The 23,320-nt window shown below is 44.0% G+C and overlaps 1 protein-coding gene across 9 annotated transcripts in view; it reads right to left on the reverse strand.

Annotated features, from left to right (window-relative positions):
* NTRK2 (neurotrophic receptor tyrosine kinase 2) overlaps nucleotides 1–23,320 on the reverse strand; it is a 172,809-nt gene that overhangs the window by 41,923 nt on the left and 107,566 nt on the right. For 8 of the 9 annotated variants that reach the window (XM_080972478.1, XM_080972481.1, XM_080972479.1 and 5 more), the window contains one exon: nucleotides 9,848–10,036. In XM_080972478.1, the coding sequence (XP_080828604.1) occupies nucleotides 9,848–10,036 (189 nt within the window). The remainder of the gene's footprint in view (nucleotides 1–9,847; nucleotides 10,037–23,320) is intronic. The other variant, XM_080972485.1, reaches the window with a different exon arrangement.

The raw sequence follows: 23,320 nt of genomic DNA on the forward strand, positions 1-23,320 counted from the left end.
ATGACATCAGCATATTAAACAGCCAAAGACAGGCAGGCATGGGGCTGCCTCCCTCATTTTTCTCTCCACTCTTTTCTAGGTTCCATTCTCTGTTTTGTATCTAAAAGGAGAATGTGGCATATCTGGGTTTTCTTGGTCAGAACCTAAGCAAATGAGAAGCAAGTGACATTTTAAGCATAATACTTCATCCGTCTAAGAAAACACTCCAAAAATCCAGTTTCCCTGTACTTCTAAGGTAGGCTGGCATCAGAGAGGTAACGTTGGCACTCTTATGGCTTTAAAGAGCCCTTGGAGCCTAAAGAACTGGGGTGGAATGTTCAGAATCAAAACCTGCATAGGCCTTGCTTTACACTGTCTGCACCTTGCCATTCATATACACACACCTTGTGGCATGCTGGCTTTTGTCAAGGCTGGAGCTAGTTCAGACATGGCGTGAGGGTTAACAGCCTGTCCTTGGGGAGAATCGGAAGTGAGTGCCTAAGGCAGGGATGAGGAACCCGTGGCCTCCAGATCTTGTTGGAGTACACATCCCAAGACTTGGAGCTCAAGTTCATCTGAAGCGTCACCTTCATGGACAGAGCTGCAGCTTCCTGGCAGAAATTTTCACTGATGTCATGGAAGGGTTTTTTAGCTACTAAATGTGTGTTGTAGATGCATGCATTGGACCTCAGTTGATAAAATGTATGTATTTCCTCCCCAAAGAGAATGTTTCTGTCTCTTTAAAAGCTCCAAAGGGAAACATCAGAGTTGGATGCAGCAGTCATATTGCTGTTGTGCTGTATTGTCCGTAGATAAATGGTAAAGTAACTGTTTGTATGAATATGACCTCAGTGTGCGAATTATTCTGATGTATTAACTGGTGCAGGAATGTGGGTGGCGTTGTGGTCTAAACCACAGAGCCTAGGGCTTGCCGATCAGAAGGTCGGCGGTTCGAATCCCCATGATGGGGTGAGCTCCCGTTGCTCGGTCCCAGCTCCTGCCAACCTAGCAGGTCGAAAGCACACCAGTGCAAGTAGATAAATAGGTACTGCTGCGGCGGGAAGGTAAACAGCGTTTCCGTGCGCTGCTCTGGTTCACCAGAAGCGGCTTAGTCATGCTGGCCACATGACTTGGAAGCTCTACACCAGCTCCCTCGGCCTATAGAGTGAGATGAGCGCGCAACCCCAGAGTCATCCACGACTGGACCTAACAGTCAGAGGTACCTTTACCTTTACCTATTAACTGGCGCAGTGATTTCCCTTGGAGCTGCAATCCAGTGATTTCCCCTGAAGATAAAACTTTACTTCTGAGGGCTTCATGCCCTCCAACTACTAGGCAATGCTATCTAAAAAATATCCTACTGACTTGCCACCTAAAAAGTAACTTCCAGCTTTAAAGACTACCATATCGTTCTTTGTTTTTGTTCTCTGCCTTCCAAGGGAACAACATATTCTAATTATAGCTTGAGAAAGAACAACTAAGTAGTCATGGCTAGATTTTATATTCTCAAATGCAGAGAAATAGACTTGGATGCAAGTTATAATCGGGCTTTGCACTGTGAGAGGCTTAATCCAGTTATGTCCAATAGATTGGTGCATTCCAGCTGAAGACTGCTCTAACTGCAGACTTGGGAAGCAAAGAACGTCACCAGTCCCCTCTACTTCCTCCCACCCAATCTTGCATATCCTCCTGCCTGGTTAAGAGTTCTGCAGAACTCAAAAGCTTGCTTACTATTTTATGACTATTTTATGACTATTTTATTCTATTGCCCTAAAGTGGATTTTATATTTTAATGTGCTATGCATTGTTCTGTATCTGACTAACACTGCAGAAACGATTCATTAGGAGCAATGGCATTCTTACTTTTACTGCATGCTAGCTTGTCAGCAACAAGGTCATTGAATCAACAATTGCTTTTCCCTCAAGCTAATTTCTGACAAACTTGCCGGAGGCAAGGAACGTAATGCAAGTAAAAACATTTGATTAATGACATGATCACTTGATAATGAATTGAAGCAAAGATGATGTTTGATTGATTTATGAATAATTCTAACTATGTGCTCGTTTTCTTACCAAAAGATTTATGAGAGATTTGAAAGGCAAAACTAAAAATTATACAAATGAATACATTAAGTTGAAGATTAAATGGATTCCCCCCCTCCCCCACCACAGCCTGCTGTTATCCTTTGGGCTAACATTGGTTGTTCAGATAAAATTACAAATGGCCGAAGCACTCAAGTTGTATTAACTGATGGTAGAATAGTTGGATCTTTTAACATTTATGCATTGCACGGAACACATTCCAAAGATGCTCTTTTGCACAAGAAAACTGTGGACCCAAAGCACAATGTGCAACCAGGCACAGGAATCTTCACATCTGCCCAATACATTAAAAGCAGAGTCATATCACTTTAAACAGTCATGGCTTCCCCTCAAAAATCTTGGGAAGTGCAATTTGTTAAAGGTGCTGAGAACTGTTAGGAGACCCCAATTCCTACCAGAGACATATGATTCTTAGAGTTCACTGCAGAGAGGAACTGATTGTCAATCAATTCCGTGAACAGTAGATCTGGGAAAGGAACAGGAGTCTCCTAATAACTCTCTTGGCATGTAGTGAAGATGGGGCTAAATTGGATCCCCCAGTCCTTATTTTCCAGGGACGGTCCTGAATTTGCAGAAGCCATCCCAGCTTCAGACTAGATCCCTGAATGGACCCCTGACAATTGGTAAAGGACCCCTGACAGTTAAGTCCAGTCACGAACAACTCTGGGGTTGCGGTGCTCATCTCGCTTTACAAGCCAAGGGAGCCGATGTTTGTCTGCAGACAGTTTTTCCAGGTCATGTGGCCAGCATGACTAAGCCGCTTCTGGCTAAACCAGAGCAACGCATGGAAATGCCATTTACCTTCCCGCCGGAGCGGTACCTATTTATCTACTTGCACTTTGACATGCTTTCGACCTGCTAGGTTGGCAGGAGCTGGGACCGAGCAACGAAAGCTCACCCCGTCGTGGGGATTTGAACCGCCAACCTTCTGATCGGCAAGCGCTAGGCTCAGTGGTTTAGACCCCAGCGCCACCCATGTTTCCTTAGGATGTCCTTATTTTCATTGGAGAAATGGGAGAGTATGGAATTATAGGACCCCCAAAGCCAAGGAGAAAAGTAACTATTCATCTTTTAGAAGACATCTGAAGGTAGCCCTCTGTAGGGAAGTTTTTTAAAAAATGTTTAATGTTTTATTATGGTTTTATATATGTTGGAAGCTGTGGCAACCTAGTCAGATGGGTGGCCAATAAAAAATAAAATTACTACTAGTACGACTGCTATGGGATGAGATGTTCTTCTTTTCAACAGAAATGTTGGAGGGTATGCTAAATTGGCTATGCTCTAATGTGGAAATGTGGCCTTTGGCTGAAAAAGGTTCCTTGCTGCTGGTTCCAGACAACTATATGTTGCCAGCTGCAATGGCTAACATAATAGCCGTTGTCAGGGGTTCAGGGACAGAGGCACAGGGTAGGCAGGAGATGGAGAGCGATGGGGATGAATCCCAAGACAGCGAGGAAGAGGATGACAATGACTCAAGAGATTCCATGAGTCTTTCCAGCGAATCAGAGGATTCCCAGAAGGGGGCGCCGGTGGTCAAGGCCAGGGGAGCCCCAGGGGGGACGTGTCAGGAGCAGGGGGCCAGCGGGGGATCCCAAAGTGGCAGCTGGGCGTCAGGACCAGCCTCCCCGCCAGAGTGCAGCGAAGGGGGTGGAGGTTTCAGTGTATCAGGGGAAGCGGCTCCGGCAGCAGAGAAAGGAGGGAGGTCGGAGCAAGCCACCCTCCCGGAAGGGGAGGGGAGTAGTGAAGGGAGTAGTGCAGCTGTTAAAAGGAAGGTTAGAGGTTGGGCGCGCGCGCCAAGTTCAAATGTAGAGGCGCGCGGAAGTACAGGGAGCCCGGAGGAGGGGCCAGGTCCCAAAGCCCGCAGGAGGGGGCAAGAGCAGTCTGATTCCGCGTCAGAGGAATCCAGGAGGGGCGAAACCCCAGCGGGCAGAAAGACCCTGCGGAAAAGGAAAGAGAGAAAGAGGTGGAGCAGCGCAAGCCTCTTAAACTGGTGCAGGGGAGGGACGGATTCAGAGGGGACTTCAGCGGTCTAAGCCTAGCAGACGTAGGGCTGCGCGCCTCGGATGTGAAGCAAACAATGAACTGCAATAAACACTTTTGTATATAAGAAGAGATAGGCGTTGGTCTTTTGTGAGCTGAGACTTGAGGCAGCCTTGACAGCCGTGTTCCCTCATTCCTCCACAGCGTCACTGAGTACATAAGGGGAATATGACTGAACTTGCTGCTCATGCCGGTAATGCCTTTGTGCGCCTCAAGGCATACAAACAATACCCACATGTTCAGCTGAATGGGTGAAAGGGACTCCCATGCACCAACAGGAGGAAGCAGTTGTTGGCACCTGTCTGACTCGAGAGGCAATGGAGTGTGCCTTCAAGGGTGAAGTCAAGCCACTGGAGAATCACAGCGCCTGCTGTGGCTGCAGAGACCGGCAACTTATAACTGTTGCCTCCCGCGTTGCTTTTGCTGCATTAGCAGCACTGAAGTGACTTCTCCAATGTGCAAGCCTGGGCAGTGTGTCTGGAGGTCCTGATGTGGTCCAAAGGAAAGCAGAGTAATACTAGCTTGGATGCAGGAGTTTCTGAAAGTAGAGTGCAAGGCGCCATTCAACTATCTTAGGGACTCCACTCTGGATTTGTGTAGGGTTCACTGGTGGAGGAAGGCGGGTGCAGGGGATGCGGTGCGCACCGAGTGTCAGCCGTAAGGGTGGGTGACATCACTGCGCCACCCCCCCACCCCACGCTCACTGTGCGGGTGGTGTCCCTGGACGCTCGCTGCGCGGGCGGCGGGCTGCTAGGGACGATGCTGCCATGGGCAGCTAACAGTGCCCCCCGACGCTCGCCGCACAGGTGACTAGCGGCAACACTCCTGATGCTCGCCGGGCAAGTGGCTAGGGACGCTCGCCGCGAGGGCCGCTAGCAGCACCCTGCCTCACTCTCTGCACGGGCGGCAGGTGGCTAGGGATGCTCACCATGCAGGCAGCTAGCGGCGCTCCCCCACGTTCACCGTGTGGGCGGCTAGCCCCGCCCCCCCACGCCACTCCAGGTGCCAGGGCAGGTAGCTCTGCCCCAGTAGGGTTTACTCCTTAGCCTTTTCTTCTCCCAAAGATGTCCTGCAAGGCAGCAAGTAAGTATGCAGGAATGTGCTGGGAATGCCATGCAATCCAGAACCGGGACCACACAGGGCTCTTGGCTGTATGGAAACCTGTATGTACACACAACTGAATGCATGCAAGGTCCCATTTCATGAATTCGGCTGAATGCATACGTCTTAGGGTGTGCTCAGAGGCTCATGCGGACATCAGGGGTGGGATCCGCCGGTGCAATCCTGCTCCCTCTCTGTGCATTAATTGAAATGTAGAAACAATCATCGGAATAGGACAATTTCCAGAACAAAATACATGGTAAATAATAAATGTAGTAGTAGCAACAGCAATAATGGCAATGGAAATTCTGGATTTCAGCCAGAGGGTAATTAATATATTTGACTCAGTGCATTCATCAAGGGGGACCGGAGATTTCATTTATTTGATAATATTGTCTGCTTACTTTGTGTAGATGCACATTTAGCACTTGGTTCTACTCAAAGAGCAGGACTTCTTGCGACACTGGAGCTAATAGCACTTGGATGAGCTGGCACCAGTGATCTCAATACTTTGAAATTTTCTTGGGAATAGATAAGAAGTCAATGAAAATTAACAGTAACTCAGCTCTTGATTTAAAATGGTAGAAGCCAGCCAAAGGAAAAACTTGGAACCAACTGATTTGAAATGAAACCTATTTCATAGCCAGCTGTGCTTAGGGTGGGGTGAAGGTAGGTTCTGAAAAAAACTTTTTGACCACAAACTATTTTATATGTGTGTGTGTGTGTGTGTGTGTGTGTGTACTAAACTAAGCCTCACATTTCTGGCAGATAGTTCAAACACTTGCAAATAATTTCGTCCTTTTCTGCATTAAGTATTGAGCTATACTGCTTGGTTTGTCCCAACAGTAATGGCAGTAAGAAGTTATATTTCACCTTTCTTTTGAGCACGGATCAAGAAAGGCAAATTGTCAGAACAGGCTTCAAAGAGTGGGAGAGTTCACTCCATTTGGAAGCAAACTAAAGCAACACGGAGTTTGCAGAGAAATAGCAGGTGTTTGGTGATATCCGCTGCGTGTTGGACAAAGGAATTATGCAGTGGGATCAGTTAAATTAATTGTGCTGGGCTCAAAACTTGTACAGGCAATATATCACATGAATAGTTGGGAGGCCAGTCTGGCTGGAAACTGGATGCTGAACGAGAAAGTCCTTTGGCCAACCCAGCACAACAATTTCTAATGGCCGTGTAGTCCAGGGTTCAGCAAACATTTTCAGCAGGGGGCCAGTCCACTGCCCCTCAGACCTTGTGGGGGGGCGGACTATTTTTTTTTTTGGGGGGGGGGAAATGAACGAATTCCTATGCCCCACAAATAACCCAGAGATGCATTTTAAATAAAAGGACACATTCTACTCATGTAAAAACATGCTGATTCCTGGACCGTCTGCAGGCCGGATTTAGAAGGCGATTGGGCCGGATCCAGCCCTTAGTTTGTCTACCCATAGTGTAGTCTTTGAGGATCAGAATCCCTTTGCAATTCTTCTCACTTCATGATATAATTTGCCCTTTTAAACCCACCCACCCCCAATTCCCAATTTTTGGCTTGCTTTGGTTTAGGTGACAGGAAAATGAAGTACATTCTTTCCCCCAAAGAATTCTGGGCCCTGTAGTTTGTTAAGGGTTGCTGGGAATTATAACTCTGTGAGGAGTAAACTACAGTGCCCAGAGTTCTTTGAGGGGAGAAATGTGCTTTGAACGTGCTTTATAGTTATTGTGTGTATGCAACCTTAGTTCCTTTAGTTCATGTTAGCTGCCAGTAACCTTTCCCTGGACAAAGGTTCTTCTTCCACAGTACATGATCCAGTTCTGTTGCTTGAGCCATTTATATTTACCATATTAAGAGACCTTACTTCAACGTGGTGGGCTCAATTAAATTACCTTCAGGTATATTTTATCGCTATTTTTGTGTAATATTAATGGCCATTCCCTGGTGAGTCTATTTGTGAAACATTTCCAACACCTTCTCCCCCACGCCCCATTTCAATTTTGAAATATTAGCAGCCAAGGTATCAGTCAGCAGTAACACTATCAACGAAAGGGCAAAAGGACGATAAGGGGATATTGCATCTCTCGCCAGAATTTGTAAAGCAAACACAGGGCCCTGTATAAGCTGCTTTCAATCTTATGGGGTCTTCAAGAGTGAGAGTGTAATCTTTAAAAAATTAAAACACTGCCACCCATCCTAACACCTGCAGATTACTTCACTGCAATGCCATTCTAACAGTTATAATTGGAAATTATAGGTCATTCCAAGGTGAAATGCTGCTCCTCACACCGCAAAGTTTTTGCACACAATGACCTCATATCAAAAATTGCCTTTCCATATTCAGAGCCTCCTTGTGAGTCTGTGACTTCAATTGCTACTCTTTCCATCTACAAACAGGTAATACAGGGAAACCAGGTAGACATTCTTGATCTTGTTCACCAGCCCATAGAAAAATCTCAAGGAGACAGTTTAATCTGAAGGATAAACCAAAAGGGACAGAGCCCAGCAATGTGTGCAGACTGGAAATGAAAAATCCACCATACATGAGATGGAGATTTACAGGGATATTTAAAAGAGAGACAAGTTAAAACACTCCAGGTATAGAATGAATGGGGGTAGGAGCCCTCTGCAGACTTGAAAAGGAGCAGAGAGCCATTCTGAATCATGTAATGTTTAAGGTTTCCAGTACAGTGGTGCCTCGCAAGACGAAATTAATTCGTTCCGCGAGTTTTGTCGTCTTGCGATTTTTTTCGTCTTGCGAAGCACGGTGTCGGGAAAGTTTTGGAAAAGCTTCAAAAATCACCAAAGTCTTTCAAAACCTCAAAAAAGGCTACCACACCGCGTTCTATGAGTTGCTCCTCGAAGTCAAGTCGCAACTATATTAACGGTGTTAAGAAAAAGGAAACAAACTTGCAAGACGTTTCTGTCTTGCGAAGCAAGCCCATAGGGAAAATCGTCTTGCGAAGCAGCTCAAAAAACAAAAAAACCTTTCGTCTAGCGAGTTTTTTGTCTTGCGAGGCATTCGTCTTGCGAGGTACCACTGTACTGGGACCAAATCTCAAATTCTCTGCTGGTTCAACAATCAGTCATTCAAACTTTTGAAGCTAGAGGGTTGGGATATACAGTGGTACCTTGGTTCTCAAAGGTAATCCATTCCGGAAGTCAATTCAACTTCCGAAACATTCAAAAACCAAGGCGCGGTTTCCGGTTGGCTGCAGGAGCTTCCTGCACTCGAAACGAAAAACGTTTGAAAACTGGAACACTTACTTCTGGGTTTTCGGCATTCGGGAGCTGATTTTTTCATCAACTAAGCGTTCGAGAACCAAGGTTCCACTGTATAGAACAAGCCTGCTCTTGACAGGCTAAGATTACCATGGAAGCCAAGAGGTCAACTTTGAGCTCTTCCTTACCAACTCAGCCTGCTAGCTATTTTAATTTTAAATTTAAAAAGTTATTTTTTTGAAGAGAATAGGCTGGAATCTTGAGTTTGTTGCCACTGTTGGGAGCACTGATAATAGGGGGGAGCAACTAATAATAGGGGGGAGCAACTAATAATGGGGGGAATTAAAATGATTCTCATAACAGTAATCTACTGTTATGTAGAAGGAGCGTCTCCACCCCCATTGCTCTGCCCAGACACTGAGGTCCAGTGCCAAGGGCCTTCTGGTGGTTCCCTCACTGCGAGAATCCAAGTTACAGGGAACCAGGCAGAGGGCCTTCTTGGTAGTGGCACCCGCCCTGTGGAACGCCCTCCCATCAGATGTCAAAAGGAAAAATAACTACGAGACTTTTAGAAGACATCTGAAGGCAGCCCTGTTTAGGGAAGCTTTTAATGTTTAATAGACTATTGTATTTTGCTATTTTGTTGGAAGCCGCCCAGAGTGGCTGGGGAAACCCAGCCAGATGGGTGGGGTATCAATAACAAATTATTATTATTATTGATGATGATGATGATACAATCTACGGCCTCATTCTGCTTTTTATATATTGCTCCAATAATCAACAGAAAGTGTATTAGTGTATTTGCCTTGGCCACTGTGGCACAATGGTTAGAGTGTTGGACTATGGACTGGGAGACCAGGGTTCAAATCCCCACTCAGCCATGAAGCTCACTATGTCACCATCTCTTAGCCTAATCTACCTCATAGGGTTCTTGTGGGGTGGACTGGGAAGGAGGAGATGTTCCTTGGAAGATAAAGGTGGTATATACATGTAATAAAGTAATAAAAACATACAAGAGAAACCATTAATTTAATCCAAACATCTCTAAACTTACCTGAAAACGAAACAAAACATTTGCATTGCAACTTGACCTTTGGCATTTTGCAGGTTTAGCTTATGCCTCCTTGACATGTATTTAAAATTGTACCAGATTTTGATCTTCAGAGCCTGATGGATTCAAATGCTTGGAGAAATCCACCTGTCCCCATTTCTCCCACCTCAAAAGCTCATTCAGGCTGCAGTCCTACTTGCACCATAAGAGAAAGCCCAACTGAACACACAATCTAAACGAAATTAGATTATGCACCATAATCAAAATGAAAAAGTTTAGGACTGCCTTGTTAATTTGCTGTTCGGCTCTCATACACAATTCAGGAGAGGAAAAAGCAGCAGAAGACATATAAACAAACACCTGTACTTACATGTGTCGGGCTTGAGTTGACTATTTGTGATCCCAAAATACTGAGGGTTTTCAATTACGGGAATCTTTGTCATTCCAATAATTACTGCATCCGGTCCGCCCTCGGAAGAAGATGGAGTGTTACTTCCATTAGAGATGTGATGAAGAGGACTCGCTGAATCGTCGTCATTGCTGATAACTGAAGAAGGACCTAAAGTTAGAAACAAAGATGCCCCTGTAACTTGACATAGTTTTCCCCTCCCTCTATCATTGCTCTGGCCTTCACTATGTTGCTTAGAACCAAGCATACTGTAAGGTTTTGTGCAGAGAATGGGAAAAAGAGCTTTAGACCAGGACACCCAGGGGCCTAGTGCCTTAACTTCTGCACCTCCAAGGCAGCAGACCTACCGAAGGTCTACCATTGACCAGGCTGCTTGCCTCTGACCTCAACGGCTGCTGCTTCTGGAAGTTGACCTTCTGCACATCACTTTGGCTCTGATCCTGTTACCACTTTGGAAGCTGACCCACAGCAAACCGTGGCAATTACGTATAGGCAGTGCTGACTTTTAGAAGGTTCCGAAGACGGTTTCTCCTGCTGTTTTGCGCCAATTAAAACTCTCATTTCTTTTCCATTTGGATGGCATTTTGTACTTTTAAATCAGTAAAGTGCCCGCTCATACAGCACATTAAACTTAGCTATATATGAGGAGCATATCAATGCAACAAATAAATAAAGAATAAAACACAGCAAATATATAGATGACGACTCGTGTCCTAAGCGGATCTCCATGTAAGATACTGGTGACTTTGTAAGCCATGGAATGTGGATGCAATGGAATGGATGGAGCAAAGCAGCTCAAATGCACCCTCTCCCAGAATGGCTTGCATGGTGAGGGAGGTGATAGCGCTGATTTTAGCTGCCTTATACCGAGTCTGGCTATCCCGCTCAGCACTGTGTACTCTGGGAATGGGGAGCCTCAGGTCCGGAGGACAAATGCAACCACTGAGGTCACCCTCTCACTAGTCATCCCTCCTTCCCAGGCCATGACCACACATCCCTTTACTGGTTCCCCCCCTTTTGCCCATGTTGCATTGTAAAATCACCGTCCAATGCAAAGTACTCTAGAGGCTTTTCATAAATCAGAATTCATAAATCAGAAAGTTAATTCAATCCACTGACCATCTTGAATTCAGTTATATATGACACGGTGGTTCCTACCCCCTTAACTTCACTTTACCTGAAAAGCAATGACTTGCACCACAGTTACTATGGCTGCTTGCCACTACACCAGGGGTGTAGTGGGAAATCTTGAAGCTGGAGCGTAGTGTTGTGGGAGTAAACGCCATTGAACCCCTCCTCTTACTTTGGACCCCAACTTAGAAAATACTTCAGGCTTCAACAAAAGTTCTTCATCCAGCTAAAACGCAACCTTTAGCACTTAATTAGAAATGCAAACAAGCTTGCAAAAACGTGTTAACATATCACCTGCTGTTGTGAACCAGGAAACCCATCAAATAACATGAAAGAAGTCTCCAGCCTCTGCTTGATGATGTTCCTCATCTTCTGACTTCCTCTATGCTACTCTGTTACAAACAAACTTGTAAATTTCCTGATGTTGTTGTTTAGTCGTTTAGTCGTGTCCGACTCCTCGTGACCCCATGGACCAGAGCACGCCAATTTCATGATAGTCTCATTCTTTTGCCAGAACACTTCAGCAGATGACTTGGAACTGAAATTTGATTCTGCTTATGGCCAAATATGTCTCCTTTCTGCTTCAGCGAAGACAACTGGAGTAGCATTTTGTTTTCTTTGCAATTGCTTGTTTCTATGGGTACCTTACACGAAATGTTGAGTTCCTTTTACTTGTTACTTTCCATCATATTATTATTATTATTATTATTTAAAAAATAATATTTATTACTTTTCCAAGAAATTTAAACACTAAAAAAAGAAGAAACAATACAATACAATACATTAAGCTAACCAAACAAAACAAAAACAATAAAATAAATCAAACAATTTCATTATCCCATCTTTCATTCACTTATTTCCACGACCTCCTCACACCTCCCTTTTTGTATTCCACTTCTGTTAATTATTTCAGCAATTCCTTTCCATCTTCCTCTGTTTTCTATCCTATAATTATCTTAACTCATTCTAACCTTATTTTTTCCTTTAATACTCTATTAATCTATTTATACTTAATTCCTTATAACATTTCTACTAAAGCCATGTAACTTCATTCCAACATTTTTCTAACATTCATTGATTTTGCAGTATTTCTGTAAATAGTCTTTAAATTTCTTCCAATCTTCTTCCACCGACTCTTCTCCCTGGTCTCGGATTCTGCCAGTCATTTCCGCCAATTCCATATAGTCCATCAACTTCATCTGCCATACTTTCCATCATATGAAAAGCTGAGGGGCTCCTCTGCAGAGCAACTCCCTGCCGCCACCTGGCCCTTCCAGGATGGGATTAGCTCTTAAGGGGTTAGGGCATACAATAACAACAAGTCTAGGAGAACCCCCAAGCTATTAACCTGTACTCTCAGGGGAGAGTGCTGCACGACTGAGAACAGGCCATCTACCTAACTCCAGGACCTGGAAACCACCCATCAACAGTGCCTCCATCTCACCAGGATTCATCCCCAGCCTCTTGACCCTCATCCAATTCCAGTTACAGTGGTGCCCCGCAAGACGAATGCCTCGCAAGATGGAAAACCCGCTAGACGAAAGGGTTTTCCGTTTTTGAGTTGCTTCGCAGGACGAATTTCCCTATGGGCTTGCTTCGCAAGATGAAAATGTCTTGCGAGTCTTGAGATTTTTTTTTCGCTTCCCCCCCCCCCCTTTTATCTAAGCCGCTAAGCCTTTAATAGCCTTTTAGCAGCTAATCCGCTAAGCCGATAAGCCTTTAATAGCCGCTAAACCACTAATAGCGCTAATCCGTTAAACCGCTAATAGGGTTGCTTCACAAGACGAAAAAACCGCTAGACGAAGACACTCGCGGAACGGATTAATTTCGTCTTGCGAGGCACCACTGTATTACTGATTCCAGGCCCAGATCCAGTGCCTGAATAGCCTCTTCCGAATCAGATGAAAGGAGAGACAGAGCTGGGTGCCATCTGCATATTGATGACTCTCCAAATGCCTGGATGATAGTTCTGACCATCTTCATATAGATGTTAAAAAGCATGTGTCCTGCACAAATGCCAAGGAACTGAGCAGAAGACGCCCAGTGCTACTGTCCAGAATCAGTCCTGCAGGTACAAGAGGAGGTCCTGTAATATGGTGTCAGTACAGGAGGATACAATAGTTAATGGTATCTGGAAACTCAGGGGACTTCAGTGGCTAGAAGTGTCTCTTACCAACTGCAGCTCGTTTGACAGGGAAGGCCATTCCTGGCCCAGGAAAGCCTTACCACAGCAGTCCACGTGTTGCTTGCTTCAAGACTGTATTACTGCAATGCACTCTGTGTGGGGCTTTCCTCACACTTGAACCAGAAACTATAGTTAGTGCAGAATGCTGGAGCACGATTGCTGACAGGTGAGGCCCTGTGCTCAAGAGATCTGAAACATTGCCGATTTGCTACTGGGCCAAGTTACTATTAGCATATAAAGCCCTTAACAACTTGGACCAATTCACTGTACTCTTTTAAGCACTTGCTAATAACATTCTGGTTTAGACAAGCCCACCCAGATGCTAAGAAAGCTGAGGTAATCTTGATCTGCTTTTAACTTGTTTTCTGTTCTTTCCTTTTTCTTCTTATTTACTTTAATTGACTATAATAATCTCAAAATCAGGAAAAAATAAAGTTGAGGTAATCTTGATCTGTTTTAAAGTAGAGTTATCATTATTCTTTAATTATTCTTTATTAAATTTATATACTGCCCTACACCCGCAGGGTTGTGATTTTTTCTTGATTTTACTGTCTTATCTTTTGTAAACTGCCTTGAGGTTTGTTTGTTTTTACAATCAAACGGTGTATACATTTTGTTAATTAAATGATATCAAAAGCACAACGGGATCAAGAACCAACAGAGTTGCACTCCCTCTTGTCGCTTACCTGATAAAGGTTATCAGTCAGGGTGACCAAGGTCATTTCAGTGCCATCTATGATGCCAGAGTGAAATAGGTAGCTTCATCCAAGCATGCCTGAAACTGATCAGCTGCCATCTCTCAATGCTCTTGCCCTGGGACATTTGGAAGTGGATCATAGCTATCTAGAATTTCAGAGTCCAGGGAGGGACTCTTGAGAAAGGGATGACTGCTGCACCTTTTTTGGGGAGAGAAGTATCACCCCCCCCCCATCTCAACCACTTCATATGGTCAAACGTTCCTGGCTAATATTTATTAGCCATGATAGGCAAGGGTCAACAGAACACACAGCACATGAGGCAGTATCCAGTGTTAGTTATATTTTATATTCAGAGTAGAACCAATAGAATTAATGGACATGATTCACTTAGACCCAGAGTTCAACCAATGACATGGATGGACCTAACTTACCGGTAGTTGAATGTAACCTGTGATAATCCAGACCCCGCCAGTATCCTGCCCATATCCTCAGGCCACAACAAGTGAAACTGATCCCACAAACCAATATTAGACAGTGCTCTGAAAACCTTCACCTGACCTACATTAATGCCACACAAACAGCCATAACAGAAAACAATAAAACAAAAACCGCCATCATATTTTAATATCCTAAAAGAAGATAATAAAATACCCCAGACAAAACTGTGGCAATGAATGAGCTTAGTGCAAGTGTTCTGATTTCGCAATGCCTACTTTTTTTCCCTTTTGTCCTCTATTTGTTATGTAATTAACAGATGGCAAATCTCTGTGTGTCAGGAGACAGCTAAATTTACACCTCTTTAAATACCTTGTTTGTCAGCTCCCTTGATAAATGTGAGTAAACTGGCGTACAAACTGTTTTAATGCTTGCTTATCTGACAGACTAGCTATTAGATGAAAAGCTGCATCCCATTTCCTTAATGCACTGCCAAATTTACACCACAGTCAAAGGCTATGCTATAGAGCCAACACTTAATTGAACAACCAAATGTATGCGTGAGGTTTCAAGAATGCAAAACAATTTTCAGAAGGGAATTTAAAAACACTCACTTCGAATTGGAAGTAGCTTTCAGTGTTCCATCAACTCTCCCATACGCACAGTGTGTGAACTTTGAGGCAAAGGGTAATTTTCCACCCAAATGCTGAAATTCTGCTGCATCTGGTTCAAATGGGGTCAGCTAATTACTTGTCAGAAGCAGAAGGAACCTTTTGATAACACCTATTATTGATGTTGTTTTCACAAATCCAGCTTTGGCTTACAACCAAAAGTTGGAAAAGTACATTTTTAAAAAAAAAATGGCTAGAAATGCAGGTCACTAGTAGCTAATAGTAACCACATATGGAGTTCTGCTTGATGTTCCCAGCTGAATTCATGTGAAGATTATTATTTTTCTTATTTTTTAAAGTTGGAAACTAAAAACAGATAAGAAACAGCAATCTGCCTAGGAGAGAGAGAACGTAGGAGAAATACTTCCTGCTCTAGCTTTCCGTCCTTCCTCCTTATATCTGATGTACATTCTGAGTTGCATGAAGTTGTACGTGAATCATTTCCAATACAGAGTCTAGCCTGGAGATTTGGAAAAGCACTGTATTTCTCCATGTATAAGACTAGGTTCCTCTAAATAATGTCAAAAATTAGGGGGCGTCTTATACACTGATACATCTCCCCCCATTTTCTTAAATCTGAGTCCCCAAAAATGTCTTATACATGGGGACATCTTATAGACGTAAAAATACGGTAGTTATCCATGTTTCTTATGTAGGTTCCCCCCCCCTCAAAAAATGCATAGATTGTGACTGGCCCTACTGGGGTGTGTCAACGTTCTGGTGGAGGAACCGTTTCCTGCTGCACACACCGTGGAAGTGCCAGAAGCCACCACACCATCCTCTGCCCCTTCCACAAGAGCCTCACTCCCCCACAAAATGTCCACTGGCGTACATTTCCACAGAGAACTCTCACTCCAGGAAGCCATCTGTAGTGTCATGCAATAATAGCAGAGTACTTTACTTGCCCACTCAAAACATCTGAAACTCCATGCTTCCCAGTTGCTATTGCACACAATAAATCTGATATCAGAGACCCAGCCTGACTGAATTCCATTGCTGTTACCGCTCCCACCTCTTGCCCAACAAATGCTGGGGCAACTTAAGAAGCTAGACAGTGAAGGCTGCATCAATGTCTCTGAAATATTAAAGCAATAAAAGACTTCATTCTTTGCCAAAATGAGTAATACGTTGGGCAGTGGTTGTTTTTATATTTATAGCTTTACTTATTGTTTGGAGTAAGTAGGTCTTATAGAAGCTGGGTCTACTTCAGAGTTAGCCAACATGCTGCCTTCCAGATTTTGTAGATTCCAGTGCTGGAGACAGCAGGCCTGTGAGCGCCAATTGGGGGGGATCGCAAGTAGCAAGAGTGCTCTGGCACTCAGGTCCTGTTCACTGGCTTCCCACTGGCACCTGGGTGGCCACTATGAGAACAGGATAATGGGCCTTTGGTCTGATCCAGCAGGGCTCTTATGTAATCCTCATTGGTCCCAGCCAATGGGTCAGGGATGATAGAAGTTGCAGTCTGCCATCTGGAGAAAATCCTATTGCTTACACCTGTTCTACTTCTGATTCTGGAAATGGCACACAACACATCCTAAGTACTTATCGTCTTCTCTAGTTCTTTCTACCCTATCCCATAAATTCCTAATAAAAAAAATCCTTCCAGTAGCACCTTTAAGACCAACTAAGTTAGTTCTTGGTATGAGCTTTCGTGTGCAAGCACACTTCTTCAGATACCTGGTGCTACTTATTTTGACTATGGCAGACCAACACGGCTACCTATCTGTAACCATAAATTCCTGTGTGCCTCCCATATTCACTTTTCTCTCAACACCCTTGCAACAGGATCCTTCTCATTCTCCCCTTAGGAGGTTGGATTCTCTGACTTCCTACAACTCTTCCAGAGGCTACAAGAGCCTTGCGCTCTCTCTCTCTCTTGTATTCCTCTCTCTCTCTTGCATTCCTATATGTTTAAGCCAGGCATGGCCAAATTTGGCCCGCCAGCTGTTTGGGGACTATAGTTCCCATCATCCCTGACCACTGGTCCTGTTAGCTAGGGATGATGGGAGTTGTAGTCCCAAAACAGCTGGAGGGCCAAGTTTGGCCATGCCTGGTTTAAGCCATTAACAGGATACAGCAGAAACACTTGCACACAGCCACAGGTGGAGGACTTCCCAACAGTCAAATGGCGAGACCTGTGTTTGAAAGGTTATCCTTAGGCTACATATTGTAGCCAGATTTTCTCTAGAATGCTGAACATTAAAGGTAGATTCTCATGTTTGCTTTCTGTTTCCATTGCACATATGTTTTTTCCAGTTAGTTTTTTTCTTTATGGTATTGCAGGGTGTATTTTTGGATGACACACCTAGAAATGGAGTACCTTCCAAAGCAGGCCTGCTGGTTGTCCTTTTCTGAGTGGTGTGATACTTCTGTGGGTGGCACTGACAATGCTGAGATACAGTTCCTTTGCTTTCAAAAAGGAAAAAGAGGGAACCCAATGAACTTTGGAATTTTTCATTCATCCTTGCCCACAGCATCTGTGGAAACAACAGTGGGGTAGGCCTTTGTGCCTTGCTTGCAAACAACATAAGGAGGTCCGTCAGCAAGTGCTATCTGGTGGGTCTTGTCCTACATTGACAACTGCCCCCCCCCCCATTCTTAATTTTCCAGAACGCCATGAAACTTAACAACAATGGTGCTCTCAGGCCCCATCAGGTATTTAAAATGGCAGCTTTCCTGATCTGGTGCAACAGGACCATAGCAGACATTGGCACTGGTTGTCTTCACTAGGCCCCAAAGGACTACATGACAAGGCCAGGTCAGTTTGTGGGCTACCCACAGGTATCCGGCTGGGAATTGTTAGAAACAGAGAGAATCTGTGCCAATTTACTCTTCATTTCTAATACCCTGTTCTATTTACAAAAGCTGACTGGACTGGCAATGGAATCTTACTTCAACACTTGTGATGGGACAGGCCGGCTTAGGGGAGACCACACAAAGAGCTTTAACCTCCCTCCCCAAAATCTTGCTGCTGTTCTCTGCGCCAAAACATTTGTCATCTGAAGTGGCTGCCTCACTCTGCCTAATAGTAGGGCAGGCCTCATGTGCTGGGCTTTATTCACACCATCATTCCTTAGTGTTGGCCTCCAGCTCTTTTCCTACTGCGTATCATTGTGCTGCTGGCTTTGGTGTCCTTGGCTTTGGCAGCGCCCCTGAGTTTTGAGTGTCACTGTAAGCACATGACCTCCTCAGCTTATGGGAAGAAGCTCCAGCTCCTGGATGTTACACAGGATGCTCAAGCAAGAACACTGGTGTGCCATGCGCCCAACCCTATGGCCTCATCTACTGGGGGAGAAAATTGTAGGGTCATGCTGGAGCTCACAACGTATTTCCCCCAGGAACAACTTGAATAAAACATTCCCAGTCTATTTGTACCTATATTTAACTTAATAAATCTTGTTTGACTTCTTCAGAGGGCTGATCTCTCTTGAAGTATCCCTCCATTCAAGCATTCTGGGTAGCCTGTCTATTTCAGCGACATCTGCAATGTAGTACGTGGAGGATTTCCTCCTGATCTTTGACAGGAATGGGCTGCCTATGCAATAAAGTTCAAGTTCAAGAACCAACTTGCAGGTTTTCACTCCCCCTTGGCTGAATGGGATCCAAGCTCAAGGTCACAGTTCATGAAATGAAACACTTCTTTATGCAGCTTTCATTCCACCTATCAGGCCATTGTCATGTTACACCTTTTTGGGTTGACAGGGAAATATATTTCTCTAAGGCCTGAAGAGAACGGCAATGGGTTACCTTGTAGTTCGACTTTGATTAAGAGGAAATGCATTGAAGTGACATTTTTAGTGTTCAGACAATGTTGGCAATAAGTCATAGCAAGGGCAGAGAAACAGTTGCATTCTGGTTCATCCTAAATAATCAACAACTGCGTCAAAGGGTTACTCTTGCTAATTTAAATAGAACCTTAAACACACCTTTCAGAAACAGATCCTGCATAATAAATGTTGATGTCAAACACGCCAGTTCCCTAGAGAATGATGAAATAAGCAATTTCCCGATTGAAATGAATATATACTCCTTTCAGCTATTTGTATTTTATTATAGCTCTGCTATCAAAAGTGCTCACGGCTGCAAGTTTGATCCAGAAACCATTTTATAATGGCAACCAATGTTAGTGGCCTGTTTGCTTACAATGAACTCTCCACGTGAGATCAGACTGTTGTGACTCTATGCTCACTTCAGACCATTGGAAGCTCTCTTAGACCACCAGCTGTGAGATTTGAGACAGGGGAAAGACATTCCCAGACCTATAGGGAGATGCCAAGAACTGAACCTTATTAGTCCTAAATGGAAGGTAAGCGAAACACTGGTTGCTGATAGAATAAGACGTTCCTGATTGCCCTTCTGTTCATACAATGGTTTTTTCTGTAATCAGGTGAAATAAAGGTAAAGGTACCCCTGACCATTAGGTCCAGTCGCGGACGACTCTGGGGTTGCACGCTCATCTTGCTCTATAGGCCAAGGGAGCCGGCGTTTATCTGCGGACAGCTTCCAGGTCATGTGGCCAGCAGGACTAAGCCACTTCTGGCGAACCAGAGCAGAGCACGGAAATGCCGTTTACCTTCCCGCCAGAGCAGTACCTATTTATCTACTTGCACTGGCGTGCTTTCGAACTGCTAGGTGAGCAGGAGCTGGGACCGAGCAATGGGAGCTCACCCCATCGCGGGGATTCGAACCGCCGACCTTCTGATCGGCAAGCCCTAGGCTCTGTGGTTTAGACCACAGTGCCACCCGTGTCTCTAAATCAGGTGGAAATACACAAGCCCAAATTAGAGGAGTGGCATTTCAAATGTGGAATGTGCCTGCCTGCATCATTCTTCCTTATTCGCCTTAAAACACATACATCCTCTTTTGAGAGTGGAGAGTATAAATTAGTGAATGATAAAGAATTGTACAGGGAACACAGACAGCACTCGGGTGTGTCTGTCTTGCTTGTGTTTGGTACTTGGGCCATCTTGGCTGTGAGTCCGGCAAGACCTGATCCCTGCCCTGCAGGCCTTTCCCACTTGGGCTGGACAGGTGGGACCCTGACTGATTCCAGCTACAGAAGCCGAGGCTGCTGAACAGCCCCTTGGGCTGAAGCATTCTTTGGGGGGGGGGTTGTTGGGTGGGGGGGTTATTGTTGTTGTTGTTGTTAATTTTTTGTATTTTTATTTTGGAAATTATGATTTATGTGGAAATTGTTCAATTTGGTTGTATACGCTTTGATGTTTTGTTTATTGTTTATGACTACTTTTGTTTGTAGTTATGCATTTTTTTATTGTTGCAAGCAGCCTTGATCATTGTTTTAACTTTGGAAAGGGGGCATACTAATAAAATGATGGATTGACTGGGCACAGTGGTGCAATTAGGTAATTTTAGAGAGGGGACTTTATGGTCTTATGCCCCACCCCCTTCAACACCTTTAGTTCAGAGCTTTCCAAACTGTGTCTCCTGGTATGTCCCGCAGAGGACCCTAAGGTCCATGAATAACAATAGCTTAAGGGTCCCAGGCCCTAAGGAAGACAGACTATCCTCCACCAGGGCCAGGGCCTTTTCAGTGATGGCTCTGATCTGGTGGGATGCTCTGTCCCACGACTAGGGCCCTGCAAGACTTGATCTCCTTCCGCAGGGCCTGTAAGCCAGAGCTATTCCACCTAATTCAATCAGAATTAGGCTGATCCTCTATTCCCCTTTCCCTTTCCTCTTCTATGAAGAAACCCCTTCTGGGACCCCACATTTAAATTCTTATTCACACACCTCCTTGCTGACCCTAGTAGCACCAACTTGGCCAGTTAGCCCTGGTGATCATTCAATGTCTTCTGTCTGGGTCCCCCCCCCAAAAAAAAATGACCCCTGCATTTTAGAATTTTATTGATATTGATGCTGCATTTTATGTTGTATTCTATGCTGTTTTATGCTGTTTTTAAGTCGTATTTTAATAAATGTTTTATATTTGCTGTTAGCCTCCCTGAGCCCGATTTTTAAACTGGGAAGGGTGAGGTATAAATAAAAAATTATTATTATTATTAAATTATTAACACATTAGTGTGTTGGCTGCAGTGTGCAGCTGTGTCATGCAAATGCTCTCCACACTCCTGGAAAGGGGTTAGTTTACCTCCGGTTTGCTAGCAAAACCGAACTACCGTGTCACGAAATGATGCATGTCTAAAAAGTGTGTCACCAATGTGAAAAGTTTGGATGTGGTAAGATGACCCTGCTTCATTGAGGGCTCTTCTACTCGTTCAGCTAAGTGGATCTCTAACCGTGAACCATCCAGACTTTCCTAACAGACTGATCCTGTGCATGTTTACTCAGAAGCAACTCCCACTTAGTTCAGTTGGACTTCCTCTAAAATAAATGTGAATGAGATTAGATTATTAACTAGTAGTCTTATTATACATAACAAGTCCCATGTGAATGAGGATCAGAGAAGCCCTCTTTATGTGTTACTCACATAGAGGACCCTGGTGGGCAGTAGCTACTCATGTGTAGAGGTTCCTCTTCAGAGATCTCTCTGCAAATATAGGGGTCAGGCCAAGCTGTGGTGAGCAACCTCCCCTCCACTACGCATGAGTGCTCTCCAGACCAGTGAAGCATGAAGTCTTGAAATAATCAGCGCATGATTTTTAGCAAATGACGTTTTCAGCCATTTCTGTCCCGGAGAGACAATAGTTCATTTATACAACTGCAGATTAATGTTCTGCTGTTAAGAATGAGTTAAAGTAATACATCTTCCTTAGCCCAATGCCGTGCAAAGAGGGAAATGATGGATCTTTGGTCTCTTATATTACAAAGAGCGACAGTTTCATGTCTACATAATGTTTAATCGAAAATCTATGAAAATCCATTCCTCATTTTTAACCCTTGAGAAATTAATGCAAAATCAAATCTTGAAAACTCCTTGGTTCATGCTGAGACAAAACTATCAGTGGGAGTTTTGCCAGAGTAGGTATTAAGGACTTGCATGACTTGGCTCACAGTACCAGAGAAATATGAGCTATTAGCTCAATTCATCTATGTCTAAAGTACATTGCTCAAGCCCTAACATTCTGCTAGAGCCTGGCTTTGCCAGACTGTTTGGCACAACCACTAGAGCTTAGCAGCTGTTACAGATTTGTGAGGACGGCAGGACTGAGTTCTTTCTAACAGTTCTAAGGAACAAATGAAATGCCTTCTGGTCAACGTGCCCACAGCATTTGCCTCCTCACAAACCCAAAAGACAAATCGTAACATAAACCAAAGTAAAGATTTATAGTATACAACTTAAAAGATGGCTTACTCCTCCAAATGAATTTTTTGAAGACAGTACAACTGGGGACCCAACACCTGACATTTCACAGGATCTACCTTTCTACTTCTCCCCACCCCCTTCAAGAAGAACATAAAAAGAGACCGAATGGATCGTGCCAAAGGCCCATTAAGTCCATCCTCCTGTTCACAGTGGCAGACCTAATGCCTGTGGGAAGCCCCAAAACAGCACTGAATGCAACAGCACTCTCCCCATCCTTTCAGCTCAGCAGGTTAGGAATTGAGGAGACCTGAAGCATTTGTTAAAGCACAATTCTATGCATGTATACCCAGCACAAAGTTCCATTACCCTTATTATGTAATATTTGTCAACATAAACTACTTCCTAGATTGGGTGTGGGGGAAGAAGAGTCATGGAGGCTGCACTGAATTCTGGAGAGGGGATAGGATACAAACAAATAAAATAGATGGAGTTCCTGAAACAGAAAAGTCCCTTTGGTTTAGGAGTGAAATAAAATTAGCCGAGGTTTCAACCTCATACTCATTTGAATCAGTAAGCCCCACTGAACTCAATGTGGGTATGTAGCTATAGGATTGTGCTGTTCAGACTTTAAGATCCTAGCTAGGTATTAAAAGCCAAAGTCTATAAAATGTCCCAAATTCAGAAAGTCTTTTAATTTTGCATTCTGTAGTACTTAAAAAAAACTGGAGCATGAAACTTCTTCAGAGGTCAGGACAGGAAAAACTATTAGCCATATAAATAAGAAAACTTACCAAGCAACACTTTCTATTATCGTGGTGAATGTGTAGCTTTATCTCTCCACTTATAAATAATGAAAAGCTGGCATCCACTTTGACATAAAAAAAATCTCTAAGTGACCTTTTCTACAGAAAGTTGTTGTAGTGGTAATAGAATTATTATTATAGGAGTTTTGTTAATCACTTTTTTTTTTTGCAAACAAAGGGTAGACTCAGGCTGCATTAACACAAGCAACAAATGCCTTCAGTAATGCACACAAACAGCAAAGAGTATTTCACTTGAATAAAAGACATGAGGGCTTGTTGAGCAGGT

This window comes from Podarcis pityusensis, assembly GCF_964106645.2.
Source record: "Podarcis pityusensis genome assembly, chromosome: 11".
Taxonomy (NCBI): Eukaryota; Metazoa; Chordata; class Lepidosauria; order Squamata; family Lacertidae; genus Podarcis; species Podarcis pityusensis.